This window comes from Falco naumanni, chromosome 8 (genome assembly GCF_017639655.2).
Source record: "Falco naumanni isolate bFalNau1 chromosome 8, bFalNau1.pat, whole genome shotgun sequence".
In the NCBI taxonomy this organism is placed as follows: domain Eukaryota; kingdom Metazoa; phylum Chordata; class Aves; order Falconiformes; family Falconidae; genus Falco; species Falco naumanni.
In genome coordinates this window covers 14052719-14077848 of record NC_054061.1, presented here as the reverse complement: position 1 = coordinate 14077848, position 25130 = coordinate 14052719, and the positions used below count along the sequence as shown (strand labels likewise).

Below are 25130 nucleotides of genomic sequence, written 5' to 3'. Positions count from 1 at the left end.
GAATATATTTTCTAGGCAACATCAGGACAGAATGTCAATCTGCTTATTGGAACTGCGACAAATTCAGACAGGTTATAATTATTTAATTGTACTAGTACTTAAAATGAGATAGTGTACTTCTCACAGGATTGGTCATGATGGTCTTAGTCTGCCAAGATGCGTTTTCTAAAATACTAGCATCTTAATTTTCTAAGATTTTTAGTAAGACAAATAAAACCCAGGAACTAGGCTAGCAATACTTTTATCTTTCTTTACTTCGAAAACTTGATTACAGAATTAATGTAAAGTTACTCTATTTTCAAAGTTCCCTAAATATGGCTTTTCACCTATATGTATCTTTCCCTCCCTAAAGATCAGAGTAAAATACGGGCATCTTTGAAAAGAGGTATCTTCCCACATTGTACACTTCTTTTGCACCACATAAGAATTCAAGTGTACTGAGGGCTAGCTCTTCCTTGTGCCGAGGTGCCAGGAATAGTGGGAGGGAAGGCAGAAGGAGCAATAACAGAATATTTTGTATTTATTTGGCAAAATCCTCAGAAGAATTTTTACAATTGCATGGTATGTGGACTTCAACTTGTTCACATAATCAAAGCCCACGTGTCTGCATTAACTGCTCAGCATTACTGGTTGTTCCTTTTTGTATGGGTAGGAAAAATAAACTCTAAAGATTAAATTATATGCTCACACAGTGAGTTTCTATCCATCTCATCTCCTAGGAAATTTTACCATAACATATCTTATTTCAGGTTTGGGATGAAATTTAAGACTTCTCAGAAAGATCAGTGTTTTATCCTTAATTTCCCTGTAAAGAACAAAATCATGCACAAAAAAGTCTATCAAATTATTCTCAAATTTCAAACATCTTGACCAGATCTAGCCACTTAAATTTTTTGGGGCCAGTATTCTATATTTTTGTTCACTTCACAATAGCTCTAAAATACACAGTTGCAGAGCTGATGCATGTTACCATTTACCATTTGGCAATTTTGGACTCAACTGATACCATTACTAAAAAGAGCAGCCAGAAGCTAAACAAGAGTAGTGTAGAGTAATTAACAAAAACTTACCATTCTTAAAATTATGTGTAGAAACCAACTCAGTTTACAAATAACTGTTTCTAGATAATAACATGGAATCATTAATAATTCTGTTTATCGTTGATGCTGTACCATTCTAATTATATTACTCTTTACATGTTGTGCTTTTATGTGCTGCCTAGAACTTGTGTCACTGCGTTGGTTTAGGAACACTGGACCAACAAACATGAGTCAGAAGGCACCAGTAGCACTTGAGTAATAATTTAGTAAGGCAATGGACAGGATATGCTCATGGAACACCCAGCTGCTGCAGTACACTTAATGAGAATCATTTTTTCATGATCTAAATTCCTTCATGGGCAGGTGAGATGGTTCTTTAGAGAATTTTGGAAGAAAGCTATGATTGTGTTTAAAAAAAAATCTCATAAATTTTGGGGGAGTTTTGTTCCGTCATACTCTGATATAATTGGGACTTGGTTTGTTTTTTTGCACACAAGTGATAGGATATGAGGGCAATGACAGCTGGGAGGAGGAACTGCCCTACTTTTTCTTTAAAATGAATGCAAAGGATGGAAAAGTCTTCCAATGCCTAAAAATGTTATTTTATTAAAACACAGACTAATGTACTAAAGTAATATGACTCTTCAAATAGAGAAAATTCTGATCAGCTATGGCAGGTCAAATGGAACATACTGTAGTTTGAAACAATTCTCTCCATGTGTATTAGTGGTTTGCAGGGTGGGGTTTTTTTGGACACAGTTTTGCGTTCTACTACAGATTTTGGATAGATTTGTGATTTGAGCCAATGTGATTCCCCACATAGCATTCTTCTGGGGAAAACACCTGTTTTGGTGATTTGGACCTGTTTGCCCAAATGCTCCAGGAGATCTAGAGGGGAGCAAAACAAATAGACAGTCACACTCCCTATTGCTCACCCACCTTTCTAACAAAGTCTAACTTTGGAGGTTTCTACAGTAAATTTAAACTAAACAAATTATTCTAATAAATCAGAATTAGAGAGGTACTTGATATTTGTTGTGGGTTTTTTAATACAGATTTTTTTTTTCTTTTTGCTCTGGTATTTCTTCAAAATGATTGTATAAACAAAGGAAGAAAAACACTTGTGTAACTAAATGACTGTTTCTTAAGATGCTCTTGTAATTTCATTTTGTTGAGTGTTTTTATTCTTTAGACTTGATATTTCTTCTATAATCCAAGTTTTTGAGCTGAAGAACAAATGTTTTATTTTGGTTCAAACATAATAACATTTAGTACTCATCCTTATGTAGCATGTACCTGTTATTCTTGGCCATTGAGACTTTCCCAAGGGCCATCCAGGGTGTGCTCAGCTGGTGTATATTTTTACAAAAGAGCTGCTGAAGACTTTTAAGAAGACAGCAAAGCTACTGGAACCACAGAGGGCAGACAAGAAATGCTCATGAAGTGTTGGTATTGAAGAATTAATGACAGCTATTTCAGAGTGATCATTGTCTTTGCTTTCAGAAATATTCAAGGAGCTTCAGTATCTGTAGACAGCATCCTCAGGTGCTTATTACTAGCCGGAGTGTTGCTATGTGGGGAGGGTACAGCTTTGGTGAGATTTATGCCACACCTAGATATTGTCAGGGTTTGCAAATTGTGTGAATGCGGGTACCCTCTGGGCTACAATTCAGTGTAGAGAGACTGGACCTTGATGAAAGCTGGCATCAGCTGTCCTAAAAACAAGTAAAATAAAAGCAAGATTGAAGTTAGCACTAGATCTGTCTTCTCTCTTTTTAGCTTAATATTGAGTCCGTTAACCTTACAAATTCACCTGCATTTTCTTTATCAGTGATAGTTTTCAAATTACAATATTTTTTCAGAGTTGAAATGGAATTTCAATTTTGGGTGAAACTGTGATGATGTATTATACATGCAAGAAAGATCCAGAGCTGCTAGATCAGCAGGAAAACTATCAAATTCAGGTGAATGTTCAGTAAGGACAAAGGACTTGGAAAAAAGAAAAAGGAATATGCCTTTTTCTACAAGAAATCTCACTGTGGCAGCAGATTAAAGAGCACTGATCTAAGCAGAACAAGAATGAGAAGCAGGAAACTCAGTGAAATCTGAATAGGTTTGTGATATTATAGAATTGCTGAAATTGTTGATCTAGTCTTTCACATCTAGTCTTAAGGGAAACACTGAAATGAATTCTGAGACTTTATCAATATGCTTTATTTTGTCAATACGAACATGCACACAACGTGGGTGGTTTGGTTTTTTTTTGGTTTTTTTTTTTTTGTTTTTTTTTTTTTTGTTTTTTTTTGTAAAGGCATGGTAAATTTACGTGGGTTTTTTACTTCTTTAATAGAGCAAATTATCCAGCTATGTTAAATCCTCTCTAGGTCTGTCTGACTTTAAAGCAGTTTATAGCCTCATCTATGATTTTTATAGACATCTTGTAAATATATTATTAGCTGGATAGATGTCTCTGTGTGCTTGTGCCTCATCTTAGGAATGAAATGAGAAGTCTTGGTTTGGAGGCTTTTTTGTTTTGTTTTGTTTTTCCTTTCCGTGGGTAAAGGTTAGGCTTGTCACAGCAAAATGACTGAAACTGTAGCTAGGCTTATAGCACATATCTGAAAATTCTGAAGAGTGATGGCTGACTAACCTCATCAGATATAGATTTCAATATGCCAGTATCAAAGAGCACGTGTCTGGTGGAAGTATCAATGTTTCTAATACTTTTCATACTGGTTGAATTAATGCTATATAAATAATTTCTAATTTTGTATTTTCCCTTTTCACATTTTGATAATCAATATGAATTTTATGTGAGTCCAAATGAGAAAAACTTATCATCTTATCATACTGTGCTTTTTTTTTTTTTCCCTACAAGAAAGACAATCTTTTTTTTATATGTTTTTCTGAAGTAATTCAACATTCTGGAATGAATTATTCAAGTGGGTTTGCTGATTTGTAAGCAAAGCTTTTAGTTCATGTCTGTTACTCAAGATCTTTTAAAGGTCATGAACTTTCTTTTACATATTCAAGGGATATGTTTTTCATAGTAAATCTTGACATTAAAAAGAAAAACACAGTAATGCGTAAGTAGGAACTCTAGATCTTTTCATCTATAGGATGCCTCTAAATAAGGAGGGAAAGTGCATTGGCTTTCAGTTTTTATAAATGGAACAATAGGTTTCCCAGAGGTATAATAAACTGATTTACCTGTGAAGCTTTTCATAAGATTTAATTAAATTCTCTTTGCAAAGCAACTGAAATTTTGCTTGAAAGACAACACTTGCTTTTTAAAACATCACTCTTTCCCCTGGGCTGTAATTAAGTTTCATTTAGATGGCTCTTTTATATTTTCACTTTTCTTTCTGTGTTCATACTTACTATTGGATTCTGCCTTGGATCCCTTAGTTTAAAGTAATAGGCTTTATTTTTCCATCTGCAAAAGCCTATGTGAACTGGCTTTGTTTTTCACTAAGTCCTTATCTGGGACCTAGCTATTAATTTCCAAATAACATTAATTTTCTGCCACAGCATCATCAAAATCTGGTTCTTCATCCATGTAAATGATGATGAACCCTAAACATGCTTTATGCAGTTCAGAGAACTGCAACCTTCATTATTCTGGCCTTGAGACTTATATTTTCTATGGATCATGTTACCTCTGAATTTCTCTTCTTAGCTCATTGCTTTAGGCTGCCTCTTTAGTCCATTAATGTACATAATTCTTACATAATTCAGCAAATTCTTTTGTTTGCTTCCCTAGTTCAGTTCTCAGCTGCAGGGTGGATAGAGCAGATCAGGTCAATATTGACTTCAACCTATGTCGTTGTCATGCCTTAGTTACATTCCTCATCTATCAGCTTCTCCCACAAGGACTTTCTTGCTTAATCCTGTCTTTCCTCTGTAGCATGAGAAACACTTCAGCAAACCTGAAAAAATCCTTTCTTAACCTCTTTTAAATCCCAATTTACAGCTCATCTGTACCATGGTCCTACAAAGCCCAGATTTTGTGGTCAAGCAGATAATCTCAAACTGTTTTTTCCCAATTCTTTTTTTGCTTCCATGTAAAGTAATGCCACCTACTAAAATTTCTGCAGTTAACAAAGCTTTCTTATTCCAGGTCTCACATTATTTTGCAAGTATTCTTTTTCCTCCTTCTACCTGTATTTTCACACTGAAGGGCTTTGGCAGGACAGGAGGAAGGAGGTCTAAATATTTGGACCTGTAATATATGCCAAAATTTGCTGCTGTAGCTGTGGCATTGCAACTGGTACACTTTAGCATATTTGACTAGTCCATTCATGTTAGATAGATTTATATAATTGTATGAAAACTAGGTAGACATGATTGGATTAAAAAAAAAAGACCACTTGCTCCCTCCTGGCCCCACTATTTTTTTATTTTTGAGTGTGTGAATATTTGCTGGAAACTGCAATTGTAGGAGCTTTAGCACTTTGTATTGTACAGAGGCTAAAATTATTCAATACTGGCTAGTTAAAATAAAGCCTTTTGCAGTTGCCCAACATTAAAAACAGGAGAACTATTACTGAGCCACAATGTGTCTTGGAATACCAGCTATTTATTTACAAACCGGAGATTGTAAATGTTATAAATATCTGAAGATTTATAAATGCTTTGAGGGTGTTCTCTTTTGATATGTACATATGACATAATCGCTGGGACAACAGTGCCTTGTCTCAGTCAGGGCATCTTGGAATATAAATAGCAAGTAAATAATTGTGCCACTAGTGTATACTTGAGAAAACTCTGAATGACCATCTGAACATATCCCAGAGCAGTAATAGCTATCTGCAGTGTTATGAGCTTGAAGACGTTTTAGTAAGTTTGTTGTATCAGGAATGAGCTTCTTCCCTAGAATGCAACTGGGAGATTTAATATGTAGAATATATATATTAATGTAATATTTTATATAATATGTTTGTGGGACTGTGTCTGTATAGATAGATTTCTGAGTTTTCTTCTGAATAATAACCTTCATCATACCCAAATGGTATTAAGCTACTATTTTGTTTGCTGTGGTGGCAGCCTGTCTTTACAGTACAAAGGTCACCTTTTGATTCTGTGCTGAACAGCTAATAGAATCTCTATTCAGAGGACCACTACAATTTTTGTTTAGTTAGTACTAGATTGTGCTTTGGTGTCATTTTCTCACTGGGAATGACATGTTTCTCCATGAACTGTCCTTTTGAATCTCATCCATTTTCCCCAGGAGGAAACGACGAGTCACCTAAATAACTGTGGCAGGAGTGGAGGTGTTGGGTAATGACTGATTAAGGGCTTATTTTGTTTACTTTGTATAGTGATACGTAATGAGGAAAGTTCACTCAACTCCTTAACTGCTGGTGTGGCATGCCCTACCATTTTGTGTGGTTTGCATTATTGAGATGGGGGTATATCTGTCTTTAAGTAAACTCCTCCTTTTCTGGAAGGAGAAGGCTACCTTGCACAAATGAGGGATCTGACTATTTCTCATTATTGCATCTGATTCTTCGGTATCGTAGGCTTTCTATAGGCACATGTAATCTGATGGCTGAACTAGGGTAAAATACTTGGTGTCACCAAATCCTTAATTTCACAGATGTTGACCAAAAAAAAAATCTATGCTATCTGAAATTCTGGGGGAATTAAAGAGCTAGTTTGGGCTGAGATTCATAATGAACAGTATAAAACCTATCTGGTAGCAGGGAAAAGATCCAGGTAAAATTTGAAACCTTAAAAGTACAACATCAGCAACTCCTATAAACTGCAAGGAACTAATAGAAAGCTGTTAAATCACTGACCACTGAAAATAAATAAATAAATTTACAAATTAACAATCTGTCTGGCACCAGATGAAACACATTTCTGTATGAAGGATGGTTGACACTTATTCAGGGAGCAGAGACTCTTTAGGTAGATAAAAGTTCTCTCTCTTCATTAATACACTTTTAATTCAGCGATTTATTTTTAAAATTATTTTTATTTTTAAGAATAAGATAATATTCAGAATTGTTTTAAAGAATTAGTCTCCATCCTTGAAAGTTATGTGGATGAGCCATTTGAATGTAAAATGAGACAGTGCAGAGGGTTATGAGAATTATAATTACTTATATTAATGGAGCTGATGAATCAAACTAGTCAAGCAATCTAGTCCTTCAAGTATGCTTTTAACAAACTAATCACAAGAAAAATGGAATTAAGTGCAGCAGTTTTATTGAAAAAGTCCACAGGTGTGTGCAATTCCTTTATTAAAATGTTTTCAAATACATTGGACAAGGAGCAATTGATGATCAAGTTATTCCTTTTTTATACATTTTTATTTCCAAAACTATACAAACGTTGGAAAACTTTCCTTTTCCTCCATTTTAACTATTAATAATTCATTAATGATAAGTTATATATCTCCCTTTTCAATCTGCAAGCCCACTTTCCTGGAGGTGACATTTTACATCTTTGACAATTAAAAAAAAAAGTCAGTCATATTTACATGTGCTTAAGGTTGCATAATTGAGCATCATACAGGTTCTGAAAACCAGTGGATAAATGGTTTCAAGATTCACCCAGGTGGGTTGAAGGATTTAAGTACATATAAACTGCATACATGTGATTCAGTAGCCAAGACACCCTTTTCTCCCTTTTATTTTCAAGGCTATGTATAACCTGTGTGCTAGCCATGGTAAAGGTTTATTTTTGTAAAGGTACTCACCGAGTGAAAAGCAGCACTGACAACACTATTGCTGATCAAGGACATGAATGGGCAGAGAAGTGTATGTGTATATTTAATACAAAATCTAATGTTTCAAAATTAACTCGAAGCTCTTATGTAAAAATAATGTCTAGAATAAGCTATTTCCTGGACTGGATTAAAGAATTAAAAAAACCCAACAACAAACCAAACCCACAAACACTTGTGTAAGGAAAAAAGTAGAGCTTAACATGGGAAAAGAACAATAGAAGCACATGGATTAAATTCGGAAGCTAATCTTGCCATGTATAATTACTGGAAATTCAATTGAAATATAGCAACATTATCAAGGGAAAATGAAGGCTACAACTGCAGCAGACACATACAGTATACTTTATGAGCTATTATATTGGCCATACATATTTTTCTACATGTTATTTATTTGAATCCTTAAGGCTTCTCTAATGTCTTACATGAAAGTGCTGTCTGCTTGGATCTTCCATGCATGAGGGAAAGGGGTAATTTTTCAAGGAAAAAAAATAAAATTGTCCACATTTCAATTACAGTAGCACATCCAGAGACACAAAATAAAAGACAAAATTTTATGGTACCTTTGTTTCATTTATTTTGGCCCCCAAAAGATGCATGCACTAGACTTTTATGTACTACAAGGTATTGAAATATTTACAGCATTGTACATGTGCTCTTAAAGGGATGGCAAAGGAAAAGGTCTATTTTTATCTTGGTGGCAGTAGAGGTTAACTTTCCTAGCTTAATAATACCTATTCAAAGTGAGAAATGACTCTTCCAAAAAGAAAAGCCCACAGAAAATAAAGCTATAGCGTAATTATAGCCAATGTTAACAAACTGTACAGCACTTTACCTGGGAATTCTCCTCTCCCACTCCTGTTTAAAATAGCAGTATCAACTATTTAGTGATGTTGTCATGCTCCCCTTGCCCTGTCTGCTCTGTTTCTATTCCATCAGGTATAGCTGTATATTACCTTTTTATATGATTTTTATTTCAAATTATTTCAGCATGTTGAATGGACATTTAATTCACAATAACCTGATGGCAATTTTTGGACAAATGATATGATTGATATTTACCAGGTTATGGCACTAAAGAATTCAGACCACTATAAAGCGTGTCGTAAATACTTCAAGTGGACTTAGGGAACCATCTCTCTAAGAAACTCAGTGAGTAAGGCTCATATCACTGATTTCCTTCTGCTTTTAAAGGTAAAGATATGATACCCAATACACCAGGTTAAACAAACAGAAGGCAGTTGGGAAGAAGATGCGGGCATAGGAGTCCATTTTGGCGATGCGGATATGTATTCTTCCATGCCTCCACGCTCCCGTTCGACAATCCTCAAAGCAGCAAAAAAAACTGGCACAGTCCTTGCCATCAAGACACTCATAACCATATTCTTCATCCCTTTCTTGGAGGTGTGTAGCATTGTTCATTTGAATAGTAGCTGATCGAGGGCGGATGTCAATTGTAGGTGCCTAAGGTGGATTGGCAAAAAAAGAAACAGATGGCAGGAGGGAGAGACACTGTTATTATCACCAGACCAACAGAAAGATAGAGACTAATGGTCAACATGTCAATGATGGTTCTGCATGGGGTACATGGGAAATTGCTGAGGCGTTCTAATTGTAACGTTACCTTGAGCTTATTAAAATCAGTTGCGTCACACACTTCAACTTTACAGGAAAGCAGCACAAATCAATAAAAAGTTAACAGCTGTGGACAATTAGCTTTTAAGCCAAACTAGGTAAACATTAGAGGTTAAAGGAAACATTCAGGAATGTAATTGATGGTGTTTTGAATTTTTTTGTGGTTTATATTTTAAATAGCTGCTTGATATCTGAAGATATTTTGTACATTACAAGGAAGGAACTGAAATAATCTATTGGAAATGCAGGATTTTAATGTAGGGCTGCTTTGTGTTGAGACAGGAGCATATATACAGGAAAAAAGGCAAAAAAAAGAGTCTTTTGAATAAGGTTAGGAGAATCTCTATAAGACTTTCCAATTGTTTTAATATATGCAGTTCACCATCTACTAATGTTCACCAACTAGAAGGTTCAACACGTTCCAAATTTTATATAGTAAATATAGTACATATATATACACATATATATTCGGAATGAATTGAGCAATTCAGCATTTAAAACACGTTTGAGCACTTGGTGAACACTAGGGTAACAGGCGTTGAAATTTCCTGCTGATAGTTATTAGGGTAAAATAACAGCAATTCCATTCCACAAGTATATGAATTTCTTGGCTTTTCTTTTATGTGGTTTCTATTTTTCCCTGGGTGGTTGGTTTTTGTTTGGGTTTTTTTTGGTTGGTTGGTTTTGGGTTTTTATAAAATCTCTGCATTTCTGAATGAAGATAAGGTTTAGATATGGAACATAGCTAGATATATTTGATAATTTACTAAAAGTGTGTTGGTCCACCGATAGCTTTAAATATATATATATATGTATATATGCATGTTAAACCCTTTCAAAACTCTGACTTTTTTGCATAAGGAACAGCATTTGAGTAACTGATGATGACACTGAATTTTTTTCAGGTCAACATCAGAACAGATTTGGTTTTATAATTTGGAGTGAAATCACAAAGGTTAAAAAAGGTGGGGTCAGAGTTGAGTTCTAAAAGGGTGTATTGCAGGTTTCTCGTGCAGCTGATGCTATTGGATCCCATGGCAAAGTGGGAAAGAGAGGAGCAGAAATGTTTTAACATTAAACTCTCTTAATTCACGTGATCCAATATTGTTAGTCGCTCTTGAAATTAATTAAGTTCAGAGCCATAGTGAATCAGTATTTGGGCTGCTGAATCAACTCTACAAATTGTTTAGAAATATGTAACCATTCTACTTAATTCAGAAGTTACCTTGAGTAGAATGCTTAGATGTTTCATTTTTAAAAAAGCCAACAAAACACCACTTTCATATAAGCTCTAATAGTTAAATTCAGCAGTTGCATGCAGTGAATTTCCATTCCAAAAAACATTATACCTTGAAGGAAAACATCCGAAGAAGCTTTCATTTTGTAGACAGAAAAGAGAATCAGAGGGTTGTTTTAAATTAAAGAAAGAAAAGAAAGGAAGAAAGAGACAAAAATAACGTAAATTAAAAATATGTTTTTAAAACATAGTAAGTCAAAAAGAACTAAATTTATAGAAAGGTTGGGATAATAGCAATTTAAACAAGTATCTGTAATATACCCCCCCCACACACACATTTTTGACTTGTCACTGCCTTGTAACTTTGTCTTGTATCTGGGCCAAAGGCATAAGATATCAAACTCCATTCAGATCTTTTCAAATTCCCGAGGGATTCCAATCTTTTATGTTAAACTGTTTTGAAAGACACCATTCATTATAAAAAACATTTTTAGAAAAAAATGTTTTTACTTACAAACTATGTCCTGAAAACTCTGCTTTTAGATTTTTTTGGACCTGTGGTTAGCATCCAGGCAATCATTTATAGTTCTGTTTGTCTACAAATGCTCACATATAAGCAACGTAAAGAACAAGTAATCTGCTCTTATATGGACATCATTAAGTGAGACAACTAAATCTGAGGTAGTTAATCTTTGTTACTTTAATTGACTGTGAAAGACACACACTCACACAGAGAGCCTTTCATTTGGGCCTAAGACAGGCCAGGACACATCATCCTCTTAAAATGTCTCTTTATTTTCACCAAGAGAGAGGCCTGTGATCAAATCCAACTTTAGCATACCTAAAGTTAGGTGAGAATTCTTCCTCTATACTCTTAAGTCTTACAGATGTTTTTCTGGCTGTTTATTTTCTGGTTGTTTATCCACTAAAAAGTACATTTTTTTATTTTTTTTTTAGATTCAACTTCTCAACAGCTTTTAAAGTTGAAATTATAGCATTAATGTGTAATAAAAGATTCTTCAATTACTATTTTTATATTTTTAGTACTGTGTATTATAACCAAAAAAAGGATATCTTCAAAAGTCCTTGAAGATTTTAGCAGAGCAAATCCAAGTGAATTCATTGTTTCCTAGATGCCTGAAATTAATTTGAAAATACTCTCTATTAATGTAAAAAACTTGTTCTTCACATTTTTCACAGGCATATTTGGGGTTTTTTTGTAGACAATTAGGTTACTTTTCCCTCTAGGATTTTATACCAATTCATTTTATCTCAGGTTTTCTAGACAGCAGACTTTTCAGCTAAGTTGCAAAAGGCAAGGAGAAATCTGTCCTGGACAAAATAAGAAACAACCTTTTTCTCTATCTGGGAAATCTCCCCTACGCCTACTGAGGGTATTTCCAGGATATTTTATTGTTGCTATTATATATGCCTTTTTAATCTGTAGTATGCACCCATAAGTAACATCGTAAACTGCTAGCCAAATCTCTTTCTAAGGGAGAGAAGTAGATAAAGAAGGTAAGAAATGTAAGAAAAAGAAGATAAGGAAGTGATGAAAAGGAAACAGATGCTTGAGGGAAAATTAGAAGAAGTACAGTCCATAGTTTGAATATAAAAGTTTAACTGTAGTCCTGATAATAAGAAATACAGTCATGTCAATAATATGGACAGAAGTTACTGGCAGAGAATATGGCTAAAGATAAGACAGAAACTGATAGTTCTTCAGTAGAGGTCACAGCAAGAGGTCTATCTATGATATAAACAATGCTTTCGGTAATAGTTGTGATTTGTAGAACGTGGTTAAAAGGATCCTTATTCTAAGAAATTGGTTTCTCTGGCAACCAGACAACTATCATATAGGAGCTTTTAATTCTCAAGGTGAATGATTGCATTCTTATTAATAAAAAAGAAGAGTATATATGTAACAGCAAAGTCTGAAAATAAAGTACAAGCATAAAGAGGGATTTAAATGCTCTCTCAGAATTGAGATTTTAAACCTAACTGAATTTTAAACCTTGCTGGTAAAAAGATACATACTGGATTTTTCTTCTTTTTGTCTTTATCCTTGCTTGGCTTTCTGTTGCTGACAAAGTAGTGCAAAGTTCCATATTCCACCAGGGCAGAGAAAACAAAAATAAAGCAGACTGACACAAAAAGATCCATTGCTGTCACATATGAGACTTTGGGAAGAGATTTACGAGCAATTGTACTTAGGGTGGTCATTGTCAGGACAGTTGTAATACCTGGTGGATAGAAAACAACAGAAATGTTATTACTTAAGTAACTAACTCGTTTTGAAGTGTTCGTGGAGTTCAAGTATATAGAAAAGATACTAAACAGCACATCCCAGAACTGAAATGTGGATTCAGTGACAGCTTTGAAGATTAATGTGTGGTATGAAATATTTTTGCATGGTGACTGCAAGTGCTGCTCTGCAAAATACTTTGATTAGATGGATTATGATTCTAAGAAATTCAGGTTTTTAGTTTTGTAGTTTACTTCTAGGGGGGCTTTCTTTATTTTTAATTGAGAAATTGTTTTTCAGAGTTTATGTGCTCAAACCTTTAACCAGAGCTAGAAAGAACTTGTGTCAGAGTAAGAAAATCATGGTGGAGTATAAAAATCCCTTTACTCCATTCTTTAAAGTAACCGCAAGACCAATATCAAACTTTTTGTGCTGTTGGGATAAGATTTTTGCTTGGTTTTGGTTGCAGAGTAATGGTACCAGTATCATAAAGTCATAAAAGAAACTTTTGCAGCCATTTTATAAGGTAGAAATTAATGAAAATTTTGAATAAAGCATGTAATCCAGCAGGAACTTAAGGACAAAACATGTAGATTTGTATGTGTGCTACATAAATAAAATTGTTTCTTTTCTCTTGCAGAAATGCATTCTGGTTGTATGCAAGAGATGCTAGCCCCATACAAATTGTCTGCTGCTTGTTAAGTGATTTCTTGCATATAAACTGGAAGGGAGAATACCTCAGGGCTCCTTACATGTGTAGCACTGTGAGGTCAGATGTCTCTGTGTGCCAGAGCAGTTCTCTCTTCTGCCTTTCATAAGTGCCTGTAGCCTATAACTGAGTAGTATTGTGACATGCCACACCGCCCCTTCTCCTTTCAGAACATTAGTCCCTGCACTATGATGTGAAGAACATTGAAAATGCATCAGAACAGTTAAAATCTATCACAGTTTATATGGCAAATTTCATACCACCGATTTTATCTCCTCAGTAGTACAAATAGACTAATTCTCAACAGAGGGGCCAGTCTGTTTTCTGTCTCCTAAGTAAAATTTAAAATAACAGCTGAATGCCTTTATTAATTTTGTACTTTTTTAAAGCAGATTTTATAACCTTTTTTTAAGGAGGGCATGAAAAAAGCAATGAAATGCTTAAAACTTTCTGTCATGGGAGCCACTGGTCCTCTATTCCTGTGTTTCTTTCAAGGGAGTTCTGGAATGAAAATGCTGTCCCTAATTTTGCACTTCAGTGCTCTGTGCTGTAGTTCTGTGAATAAATGAATATGCAGAAGGAAAACCTAAAATAATTCTCACTTGTGTGGATTTAATGCTGAAGCAGAATATGTGTATCACTTTCTCTCATTGAATGTTTCTACTTTGCTAATTCTTACAGTTCCAGCTGCTTTGCACAAGCAAGGTTAATTTGGTGTCTCAGTTTATTTGTGGAACAGTTGCTAAATGTATAAAAATTACTAACTTTGATTAATTGTATGTCACATTTTCATGTATAGGATTTTGATACAAACAAATTTGGTTGATTTTGTGGCCTGAAGGCTATATTTGATTGTTGGTCCCTAAAGTAGATGTCAGGGTACTACATTCTCCCCTTTTTACCCCTGTGGCACACAGCCAACTAGAATGATTGATTCCATCTTGGTATTTATTTATTTAGTATTGCTAGTCACCGTGATATGGAAGTAAAGCAAATAAAACTAATGTCCCTGCCTCTAATCCAGCAATGTTCCGAATCATCTTGACGTTTATTAAAAATATGCAAAAGTTTTTATTGTAGGCAATCTACCATACTAAGAGCTAGGATCTGACAGTAAAAAGAAAAGATGCAAGTATAGTTGAGGCTGTTACATTCTTTGGAAATGACTACATCCTTTTAAACAAGGAGAGCTTGTGAAATTCTCTCTCCTTTTACATTTACAAACTAGTGATCTGCAGAGGTGTCAATTACACATCATAATGCTTGAATAAAAGCAGGAGGAAAAAACTTACCTAGTGATGTTCTGGCTGGAACTGCATCCTTGTTAATCCAAAAAGAGACCCAGGACAACACAACAATAAGTGTGCAGGGAATGTAGGTCTGAATAGTGAAATAACCCATTCTCCTGCTCAGGTTAAAGTAAACAGACATGACTACATAGTCCCCTGTAAAACAAAAGCATATTGAGATAGAACAATATGTTAAAAACCCAACATAGAATTTCTTTGTAATAGCTAGGGTTTTCCTATTCTCTGTCTGAGATATATATATTAAACTGATTCACCAGATACGCTGATGGCAAATACTCCTCCTAACACTGGTATAGCTGAAGAACTGGTGGATTTTACACACTATCAAAGTAAACAGTCTTGCAGGTTCACTTAGGTAACTTGTACTTTAAGACTTCAAGGGTAACTTCCCTTGCATAGCACAGCAGACTTCTTTCTCCCCAAGTCATTCCTTATTACTTGCAAACGCCTGGTATAGTCCTCTTACAGCAACTAAGCACTCGAGTCGTGGTGGTGGTCCAGCAAACCTCCAGTCACCATGCTGTCCCTGTTAGCATGCTCTCAGCTCTGCTCTCAAATAATGCATGCTTTCAGATGTACTTTCTAAATTATTCACGTTCTTAACTATTCTTCAGGGCTAGGTTGTGTCAATAATTAATTTTTTATTTGCCTGCAGATCTTCTGTTGTATTGTGGCTTCAAATCCTTTTAGAGGACGTATCTCCTAAGCGCCCCAAAATATGTTACTCTGGTGTGCATAACACATAATTCCCATTCTATAGTTTCATGATTCTTTTTCCAGATTTTTCCGCTTTCAAACTATTAAGTAAATTCCATCTAGATTCAGGAATACAGCAAAGCTTCAGTTTTTGATGTAATTTTTCTAAACTAAAAAAAAACCCCAACCCTAGTTCTCATCTTTACTTCAGATTACAGCACTTCTGGGAAATCTTGATTGCCAAAGAACTACAGAACCTCAGGCTTCAAAAGACTTCATTGCAATTCAGTGAAATGCAGTCCAGAGGAGTCTCAAACTGAAACAGAACAGGATTTGCAAATTTAGAGTGAGATAGCTTTCCAGTGTTACTAAAGAGACTCTGTGGCTAATGTGTATTCTGCTTAGATCAACCTTTAGTTAACATTGAGTTCTCTGTTTTCAGGCATAATTTTAATTTTCCCCAGAATAATCCTCTGAACCTGGTCACAGAAGAAACTTCAGAGATAATTTTTCAGCTGGTGCTCCTTTGCTATATTACTTTTTTTTCAATGTGAACATCCATATCACAAAGATTAACTGGTTTTAATTTAATTGTTATAATTAAACCAGAAACTTAAAACCCAAATTATATATTGGTGGTTTACAAGGTGATATGGCTGAATACGAGCAGCCAATTCTAACAACTATAGCCTGATTATCCTCTTAATTCACATATAAGTTTGCATTATGTGTGTATGCCCTTTATATATCAAATAAACCCCAAACCAAAAAATCACCACTCATCAGAAACACTAAAACCTAAGCCATAAAATTACAGTATGACTCATTCTTCTCTGGATCATGTATTAACTTCCTGACAAGTGAATATTTTGTCAATTTTGGGAATTCACTTTTTTATTCATTCACCTTCATATATGCTATTAATAGCATTGGGGCTTTTTTCCTGTTATCCTATGGTAGAGGTTCCTTTGGAGCAGTAGCTGTACTACTTGCATGGAAAAATTTTGAAGAAGGCTGTTTTCATGCTCAGTGTTATTGTATTGCTTTAATGTTAGGGGCAAAAAATTACCAGACCAAAGAGATGAAATATAAACCTGAACATAATTGAGAATGTAAAATGTAGAAAAGTTTAGCTCAGAATTGAAATTAAAACTGGATGTTTTCTTTCTTTTATTGCTGCTTTTTTCTGAACCTGCAACTGCTATAGACACTTCTGGAGTAGCTGAACAGATATATCAGATCCTTGGTATCTATTTTCTCCATATTTTTTGTCCTGTACTTGGATAGGTCTTTTTGTCCAACTCTTCATAGTTCTAGCAGTCTTGCCTTGTAGGATCTTCTATTCAAAAGAACAGAAAATATCAGAACCTAGTACAGAAGCCAGCATTTTCTTACAGGCATTAGAGGCAAACCCAAAACTCAGCACCTGTGCTGAGAAAACAAACACAAATCTAGATGACCTAGACCAAGGCATACTGCAAAGACTTCATGTATTGTCCATGTTCAAAACCAGTGTATGTAAACCAAGCCAAATGGTGGTTTGGGTAACATATGAATAAGCATACATGTGTCTAGAGAGACAGTAGCCTCAGTCCTTCCAGTTTATAGACCATTTCCACATATGTTTTTTAATAACGTTTTTTCTAGAAAGCTTGGTGGTGATCACCTGGTCTCCATTGAGGCTCGTGTGGATTTTTCCTCTAACAGAGTGTTTTTTAAACAGTAAGCTATTACAATAATATTTTTACAATATTTTATGCACTATTTTAAAATTCAAATATTTTTTTTAAAAATGTAATGTATAAGAGCTTTTAAAACATTGACTAACTTATAAAGGCCTTGGCCCATTCAGCAGCAATGAAACATTATTTTGAATTCTCTATCATCTCAAAGATGCACTTCAGAGGACAATCTATTTCCATGGAGCAACAGCAGTGTCCTGTCACAAAGTATTTGCTACAAAAACTGGAGACGCTCCAGGTGGAAGTGGAAGAGTTTTATATCTAATCGAACACAATGCCTTCGGCTTTATTTTCTCCACCCAATGCCCCCCCCCCCCCCCCCCCCCCCCCCCCCCCCCCCCCCCCCCCCCCGCTCCACCCCCCCCCCGTTTTTGTTTGGTTTTTTTTTTTTTTATACTGGACTGCTTAACCAATTATGTTTAGAAATAGCGTATCTCTACTAATATGTTCTAAAAAGTGATGTAATTGTTCTAGATTTTGTTCAGCTCTCACAAATATTATTTCACCTTCCTTTATGCAAAGATTTCCTTTCCTAATGGATGTAAGTATAAAAAAATTGAAAATGCTCCAGAATGATATTAATAGAAAACACTGGATCAGCTCCTGATATTTATAGAAAAAGTCCCCAGAATTGTCCTAGCAGACCTTATTTTACTGAAAGCTTAAGGAAATAAGATACCGTATGTACTTTATATAGGCTTTAAGGTTTCTATTAAGGGAGAAGTTAAATCAGAGGAAGTAAAAAATTCAGTGTCAACTATGACTTGCCAGGCAGCATGGAGTTGACTGATCTGAAGAATCATTCAAGGATGCATGAATTCTTTTAAATTAGATGTTGCATTCTAATCTGAAAGCCTGCTGGTGCTGTAGACACTGTTGCATCATGGAGTAAATTCCAGTACTTCAGAGAATCTTAATGAAGGAAGGAATAATGTTAATACCCCAGAAAGGTGTTTTATTTCTTACCTTGCTTGGTTGGCATTTTAGGAAGTGGGATGTACTGATGATTTTTTTGCAAGGTAAGAGTGAGAATAAATGCCAAGACAAGGCAAGCAAATAATTCTGTAATGCATTGAGGTGGGTGTCAGTCTCTCTTCCTGGGTAACAAGTGATAGGACAAGAGGAAATGGCCTCAGGTTGAGCCAGGGGAGGTTTAGATTGGATATTAGGAAAAATGTCTCCACTGAAAGGGTTGTCAAGCATTGAAACAGGCTGCAGGGAAGTGGTTGAGTCACCGTCCCTGGAGATATTTAAAAGACGCGTACATGTGGTGCTTAGGGACATGGTTTAGCGGTGGACTTGACAGTGCTGGGTTAACGGTTAGACTCAATGGATGATCTTAAAGGTCTTTTCCAACCTAAATGATTCTATGACTATATCTTCTAGCCTTGATGTAATATGAACAATTATACATAAAGCATTAGGGAAAACAGGACTAAGTGGTGGAATGTTCCAGAGAAGCTGTTGTTACCATTTGTGTAAGTGATGTTGGAATGATGTAACAGCAGGCCTTCTGAGGTTTTGAATAAGAAAAGTATCTGAGCATAAAAACTGATGCAAGACCAAAGATGTGCAATTTAGGACCTAGTATCAGTTGTCATAACACGTACGTCCAAAATGTAAAATGCATTAAGTCCTCTGTGGAACATGGACTTGACAGTACTTTGCTTAAATCACACCTTTCATGATGAATTTTGCCTCAGCCCTGTTTTTATCCACATCTGGGTTTTTTTCTGACTCTATTCATGGACTTCTCTGCTCTTCAGCTGGGACCAGCTTAAATACTCTCTGTTTTTTTCATATTATCTCTGTGCCTGAGGTGATTTTTCACTCCTGTGGTGATGTCTGCATGAAGCTGTCAAACTAAGACATTCTTCTAGTAAAAAATAGCCAGACTTGATCCTTAGCACAGTGTCATTCATTAGTCCTCACTTGGCAAATTGATAATCTTTTCATTATTACTTCATCCTCTTTCCCTGAGCGCTGGCTCTTGTTTATCCAATATTGTCTACTGCAGCAAGAAAGCTTCTCAGACTGCCAGACTGATGTTTGGAGGGCTAATATACTTTTGGATTTTTCTAGAAATGAATGATAATATAACCTGGCAGTATCTTTGTAAGACAACATACTTAAGTACTTAACATTTGGCACCCTAATTAGAAGATTTGGGATTACTTAGCCTTTCACCAGAGACCTTACAGTCCTGCCGCCCATTCTAAGATATATATAACTATTACATATGTCTAGAAAATAATACCTAGATAATTTTCAATTTTCAAAGAAATACAGAATTTCCCTGGAAAAAATAATCTTATTACATTGAAGAGCCTAATAAGTCATCCTTAATGTATTAGCCCTCTTCTCTCTTTCTCTGTAGGAATATATTTATTTTTCTTATTCCTTTATATTCATCTACATTTGTAGATATAGATAGGTAGACATAGTCTTCTTCCTCTGAAGATAAAATAAACAGTTAACCAGTTTCTTCCATGACATATATTTAACCCCCAATGCAGTCCCTTAAGAAAATGCTATCCAGCTCATGTTTATCCTCACGTATAAATACTCATGTCATGTTTTCTACTAAATGCATATTCCTGCCAATTATGTTTGGAAGATCACCAGGCACAGAGCAGGGTTCTGACTTGAGCTACAGCATCTTCATGCTACTCTGAATGGGAAGTCCCTGCTGCACACAGAGAAAGTACATGGGCCTGGAGTGTCTTCTGGAGTAGGAGATATTTTGAAAAGGAGATGCATACCATCGGTATTCAGTAATCGTCACCTTATTAAGCCCTTACAAAAGGTTTTATTTTTAACAGTCCTGTGTCATTCCAATTAACCTAGACTCAAAGCAGTCTATGCGAACTTTGGAAATTGGGAAGCTTGTCCTACCATACATTTGTGTGATACAGTAATTTGAACACCAGGATTCTGACTCTGTTAGACAGTCGGGAAAGTGAATTCTTGATCTGAGGAACCATCTGTGCGTACGTCCTGGCCTAAGTCCCAAAGGTTCAATAGAAGGAATCAGTCGTGCCAGGAAGCATAGCCAGGGGGAATGTACACTGTATTTAACTGATTTAATCAGCACAGTGGGTGTGATCCTTCATTGCTTCCTGGTTGTGGAATCATTTATACCTGTGCGAAGTGAATGGGAAATTATACCCATTAGTACTCTCTTTATGCATGTCTAAGTGACTGTGCAAAGTGTAAGTTACCGGGGAAACAAGCCTCTAATTTGTACTCAGAAGTGATTTGGAAGCTAGTACAAATGCTAGAGAAAAGAACAGCTTTCTAACATCACAGGAAATTGGTGTCTTAATTATAGTTCAGGTAGCAACACTTATAGCTGAGATTGTCTCACACTTGCTGTTATAAGGTTCTGTTTTCTGTTGTTTAAACCACTGTTACATTTAAATTATTAGAAGAACTGCAGAAAAGCTTCAAAAATTATATGTTGGCCACCTGGTCAAGTTATTTGTATGGCCTTTTTACATGTTATCATTTCTGTGAAAATCTTTTTGGCTAAGTTAAAAGTTTTGGAAAACAACCGATGTGCACATAGGCATGTGTCCATAGAGATAACAGGGGTTTTGAGACTTTATAAGATGACTTTATTCTGACAAGCCCTGTGCTATCTCTTTTTCTTACAAAGCTATGCATCACTGATGCATAGACAGATAGTAGAGATGGCTCTGTTCTTCTCCAGCTTTCTTTGATCCATTATACAGTCCACTACCTAGAATCTCCAGAATTTCTGTATGTGCTGAACAACACATGAGCTCCTCGCCTCATGCTGGCTCCATGTCAGGGAGCTTCATTGCGGAACTGTTCTCCCCTAAGAACTGGATGTGTTCTGTCCCAGGTTCTGAACAGGATTTTCCTTGATTCTTTGGTAAACTTAAATATTTTTGCCAGTGTTTTGTAGTTTGAAAATCAATGTGTGTTTTAGTAATTCTGATAATATTTATAATGTAGCACTTTTATGCCTAAAATGTAAAAAATCTGTAGAGAAAATAAATTACATAGGATAATATTGATGACAAATTAATGGTTGGCAGAAAAATGCTAGCAAATATCTTTATTAATATTTAATATCTTTTTTAAAATTTAAAGTTTTCCTCTACTAGATGGATCTGTACGACTGTCAAGGAAAAAAAAAAAAAGACAGGAGTAGAGTAACATACAAGCCAAACTCTCCCAGAATTTCAGGCCATCATTTGTTCTTTAAGGACTGATCAAATGACCAACAACTAGGATTAACGCAGGTCACTGCCTGTTAGCACGATAGTGTCGGTGTGGCCAACAGCAGCCACATGGTTCATACAACCCAGACATGCACCAGCTGTCCAGATTTCCAATGGGTTTTTCTCTCCTAATTTTACACAGAAATCATACAGAAAAAAAAAAGCAAGTATTTGTAACAGATTTACTTAGAGAACCATATGATGTTATAGATGGAAATTAAACGTTTTTTCAAACTTAACTCATATAAAGCAGTACATAAATAAATGTCTTGTTCATACATGGGAAACTCTATCCAGTTCATCCTTCTGGATGGAGTATATATGGGGAAAAAAGCAAATAAATAAAAAATGTGCCACAGGAGGGCACTGTCACCTCAGAATAGAAATCAGAAATGATTGCAAGTTTGCCAGTGGAAAAGTGAATCTTAAAAATTTCTAATCATTCTTCCCGTGGAGTGTTTATGCAAACACTCAAATGGCATAACTGACTTCTATGGCTCCATTAATAGAGAGGCACTTGTAAGAACCAAACCGATTTGTATGACAGAAATATTACCAAAGTAACATCACCTTTGTGCTATAAGTAATGAGTAAAAACTGCGTAAATTGTTAATGAACAACAACTGTGGCAGCAGAATTTATCTTCTTTTCCTCATTAATAACTAATAGATATATACTTGTTCTCTCTCTCTTTTACTGTTAACATGTCCAGCAGTCTCATTTTCTGTTAGGCAGAGATCACAGCTAGGACTGTTGTTTGGGTTTGTTTTTTTTTTTAAAAAGAACTAATATGTAAACAGTAGTTTTGTGGGAAAATAAGTGTTTTCTTTGGTTTTGTCACGGTACATGGAAACACTATTAAAATAGTAACATATGATTTCTGTAAATACCTCCCTTAAGGAGGACCTTTCTTGTAAATTCACTGTTATCAGTACTCTAAGTAAACTTTCACTCTGAATTAATCATATTTGTTCAAAAAAAGACACTCATGATGAATTTGAAAAAAAAAAAAAAAAAAAAAAGACTAAAATAGTTTAACAGAGCGGAAAGGCTTTAATCACAGACCAGTTTGTTTCATGATGTACCCACACGTAAAAAGTGATGATCCCAGACCCAAAGGTTTTGTTGGCTAAGTCTGCAGTGTTGAGATTTCCAGAATATGTGAAAATTATATTGTTTTTCTAGAGCTGGCCTTATTGCATCTTGCTGTGTATTAGTTTAGTGCCTTATGTTTCTGGGTTGGAGCTAAATACCGTAATCCCACTTGGTCCAGGTGAACTTCTAATTCTCTCTAGCTCTTAAAGTGCCAACCTACTGAACCAACACTAACTATAAAAATAATAGCAAATAGGATCAAACCTCTCCTAAATGTAGCCTTCTTCTTTAAAAAGGAGTTAGGCTTGGTGCCATTTTTATTCAGATATTCTGTAATAATAAATGATAACTAGTTGGTAAACTTGTGGGGCATTGCTGTAAACAACCAATTTCCTTCACGTTGTATGCCCTTCTTCCAGTTCTGGCACACTGGAGGGCAGCAGTGTTACCCAAAAACTACTATAAGTGGAGAAATAAAATAAAATAAAATAAAGAACGATAAAATATGGACAAAGTCTTTTCTCTGTCACATCAAAACAGGTGATGATACCAGAGCTCTGGTACATGCTCTGCTCAGCAATGGCTGCATGGAGATTACTGCCCCCCACGAAAGGCAGGAAAAGGGGAGAATGAGGGACTGGAGTCAGACCTCTATCTCCCAAGTCAGACTCTGGACTACATTGTATGGTGCAGCTCTAATCTAGGATGAAAAAATCATGTAAATAGCTTAAGACTGGTGTATTTGTCCTGATGCATTTTCATTTGGCTTTTGTCCCCATCTCTTTTCTTGCCTTGACAGGGTCTATATTTGGAAATCTGCTGGTATTTACTGTCTTGGTGAGTGTACTGAGTCAGCCTGAAAATGTGGTTCAGTGAGATGTCTTGCACTGTTATGGTGGTAGGAGGAAAACATAATAGTTGTTCTAAACACACAATTTTCTATGAGGATTCAAACTTAATCTCTTCAAATTATTAGCTTGTCTAAAACCTAAAGTGACATATTTTTAATGTATATTTTTCTTTTTCCAGCAGATCAGAAAGTTCTTAAGTCTGTCTAGTTCAGCCCTCATGAAACAGTACTTCTAAAATTGGTCATTTATCACATGAAGCGATGATATTAGCTCCTCCAGTGCAATATGCTTTTACATATATCACAGGAAAATAATTTTGGCTGGAGTATTTGATCACTGCGCACATGAGTGAATTTTCATAAAGACAGAAGAAAATTTTGATGCCAGTGCTGATCATAAGATGTTAAATTTATGAGATTGATTGGTATCCACAGCCAGAAATCAAAAGTCTGGGGAAAAAACCAAATCAGAAAGTACACTGTCATCTAGATATCTGACCATGAGGCCTTCTTATTATCTCATTCTTTGCCAAATGCCCTTTTCATTGCTTCTGTCCTTCACAGTTTTATGTTCTTTCTTTGACTCACTTTTAGACTGCGTAAGGGGCAGACAGTTTCAAAAAATAAGTATGTCTCTTCTTTTTCAAAAATGCTCAACAATCTCTTTCCTTCTGAGGTTTAGTAGCAAAATACCACTATTGTGTCACAGGGAAGTCATGATGTGACATCAAATACAGCAAATGTTTAGCCTTTAGGGCAAAGAAAGAAAGAAAATCTGCCATAGCATTGTAGATATTTGCTTGCAACAGACTTGAAGCACTTGGAAATGGTGCCACTCTCTACTTGACTGTTGGCACTCTGTCCGGGCATTACATAAAGAATGGGGCTATTCATGGTCATTGCTGATACAGCACAGCAACTGTACTAAGTGATTTCACCCCAATTATAAATATCCGTTTCTAAGCCATGATTATAACTTGATTATGTAATGAGGTAAAACAATATTAAGACTTTGACAAAGCTTGCACTGTAGTCCATTTATATAAGATTATCTGTGGGATTCAGATAGCTGCAAGCCTGGTTTTCAATTTACATTCCAAAGGATGAATCCTAACTACATTGCACAGCAGGACAGAGGGCAGGGGATGGGAGGATATTTTCTCCTTTTTTTTTTTCTTTTTTTTTTAAAAGAGTAAAGTGTATGTCTGTGTGTGAATGTGTCTGACATCAAACACCTTGATTTCCTGTGGGAGCAGGGAGAAGGGAATTGGAATTAGTTTATGTTTGTGTGAAATGACAACCCCAGCTGATGAAACTCCTGCAAAATGAGATGAATCATTATAGCTATCCAAGCAAATGAAATTTCTTTATGTATGACATGACTTTCTGCCCGACAGTTCTGGATTTTGTTGGTCCTTGGCCGCTCATTCCATTTCAAGTGCTGTTTTCTCAGTTCATTTGACAGAATGTGTTCCACTTCTCATTAGTTTCTAATTATAGGCGGAAAGAATGTAATGACACTAGACAGTAATTAAAATCTATTACTGTTTTTCCCAACTTCCCTTTGAATTCAGAGAGACAAGATTCA

General features: G+C 35.5%; 1 protein-coding gene across 2 annotated transcripts in view; it reads right to left on the bottom strand.

Annotated features, from left to right (window-relative positions):
• Positions 1-7239: 7239 nt before the first annotated feature.
• GABRG2 (gamma-aminobutyric acid type A receptor subunit gamma2) overlaps positions 7240-25130 on the bottom strand; it is a 69065-nt gene continuing 51174 nt past the window's right edge. The window contains exons 7-10 of one of the 2 annotated variants that reach the window (XM_040603841.1): positions 14892-15044; positions 12683-12888; positions 10758-10781; positions 7240-9237 (exon numbers count right to left, since the gene is read on the bottom strand). In XM_040603841.1, coding sequence (XP_040459775.1) covers positions 8962-9237; positions 10758-10781; positions 12683-12888; positions 14892-15044 — 659 coding nt within the window. In that variant the 3' untranslated portion in view covers positions 7240-8961. The remainder of the gene's footprint in view (positions 9238-10757; positions 10782-12682; positions 12889-14891; positions 15045-25130) is intronic. The other variant, XM_040603842.1, reaches the window with a different exon arrangement.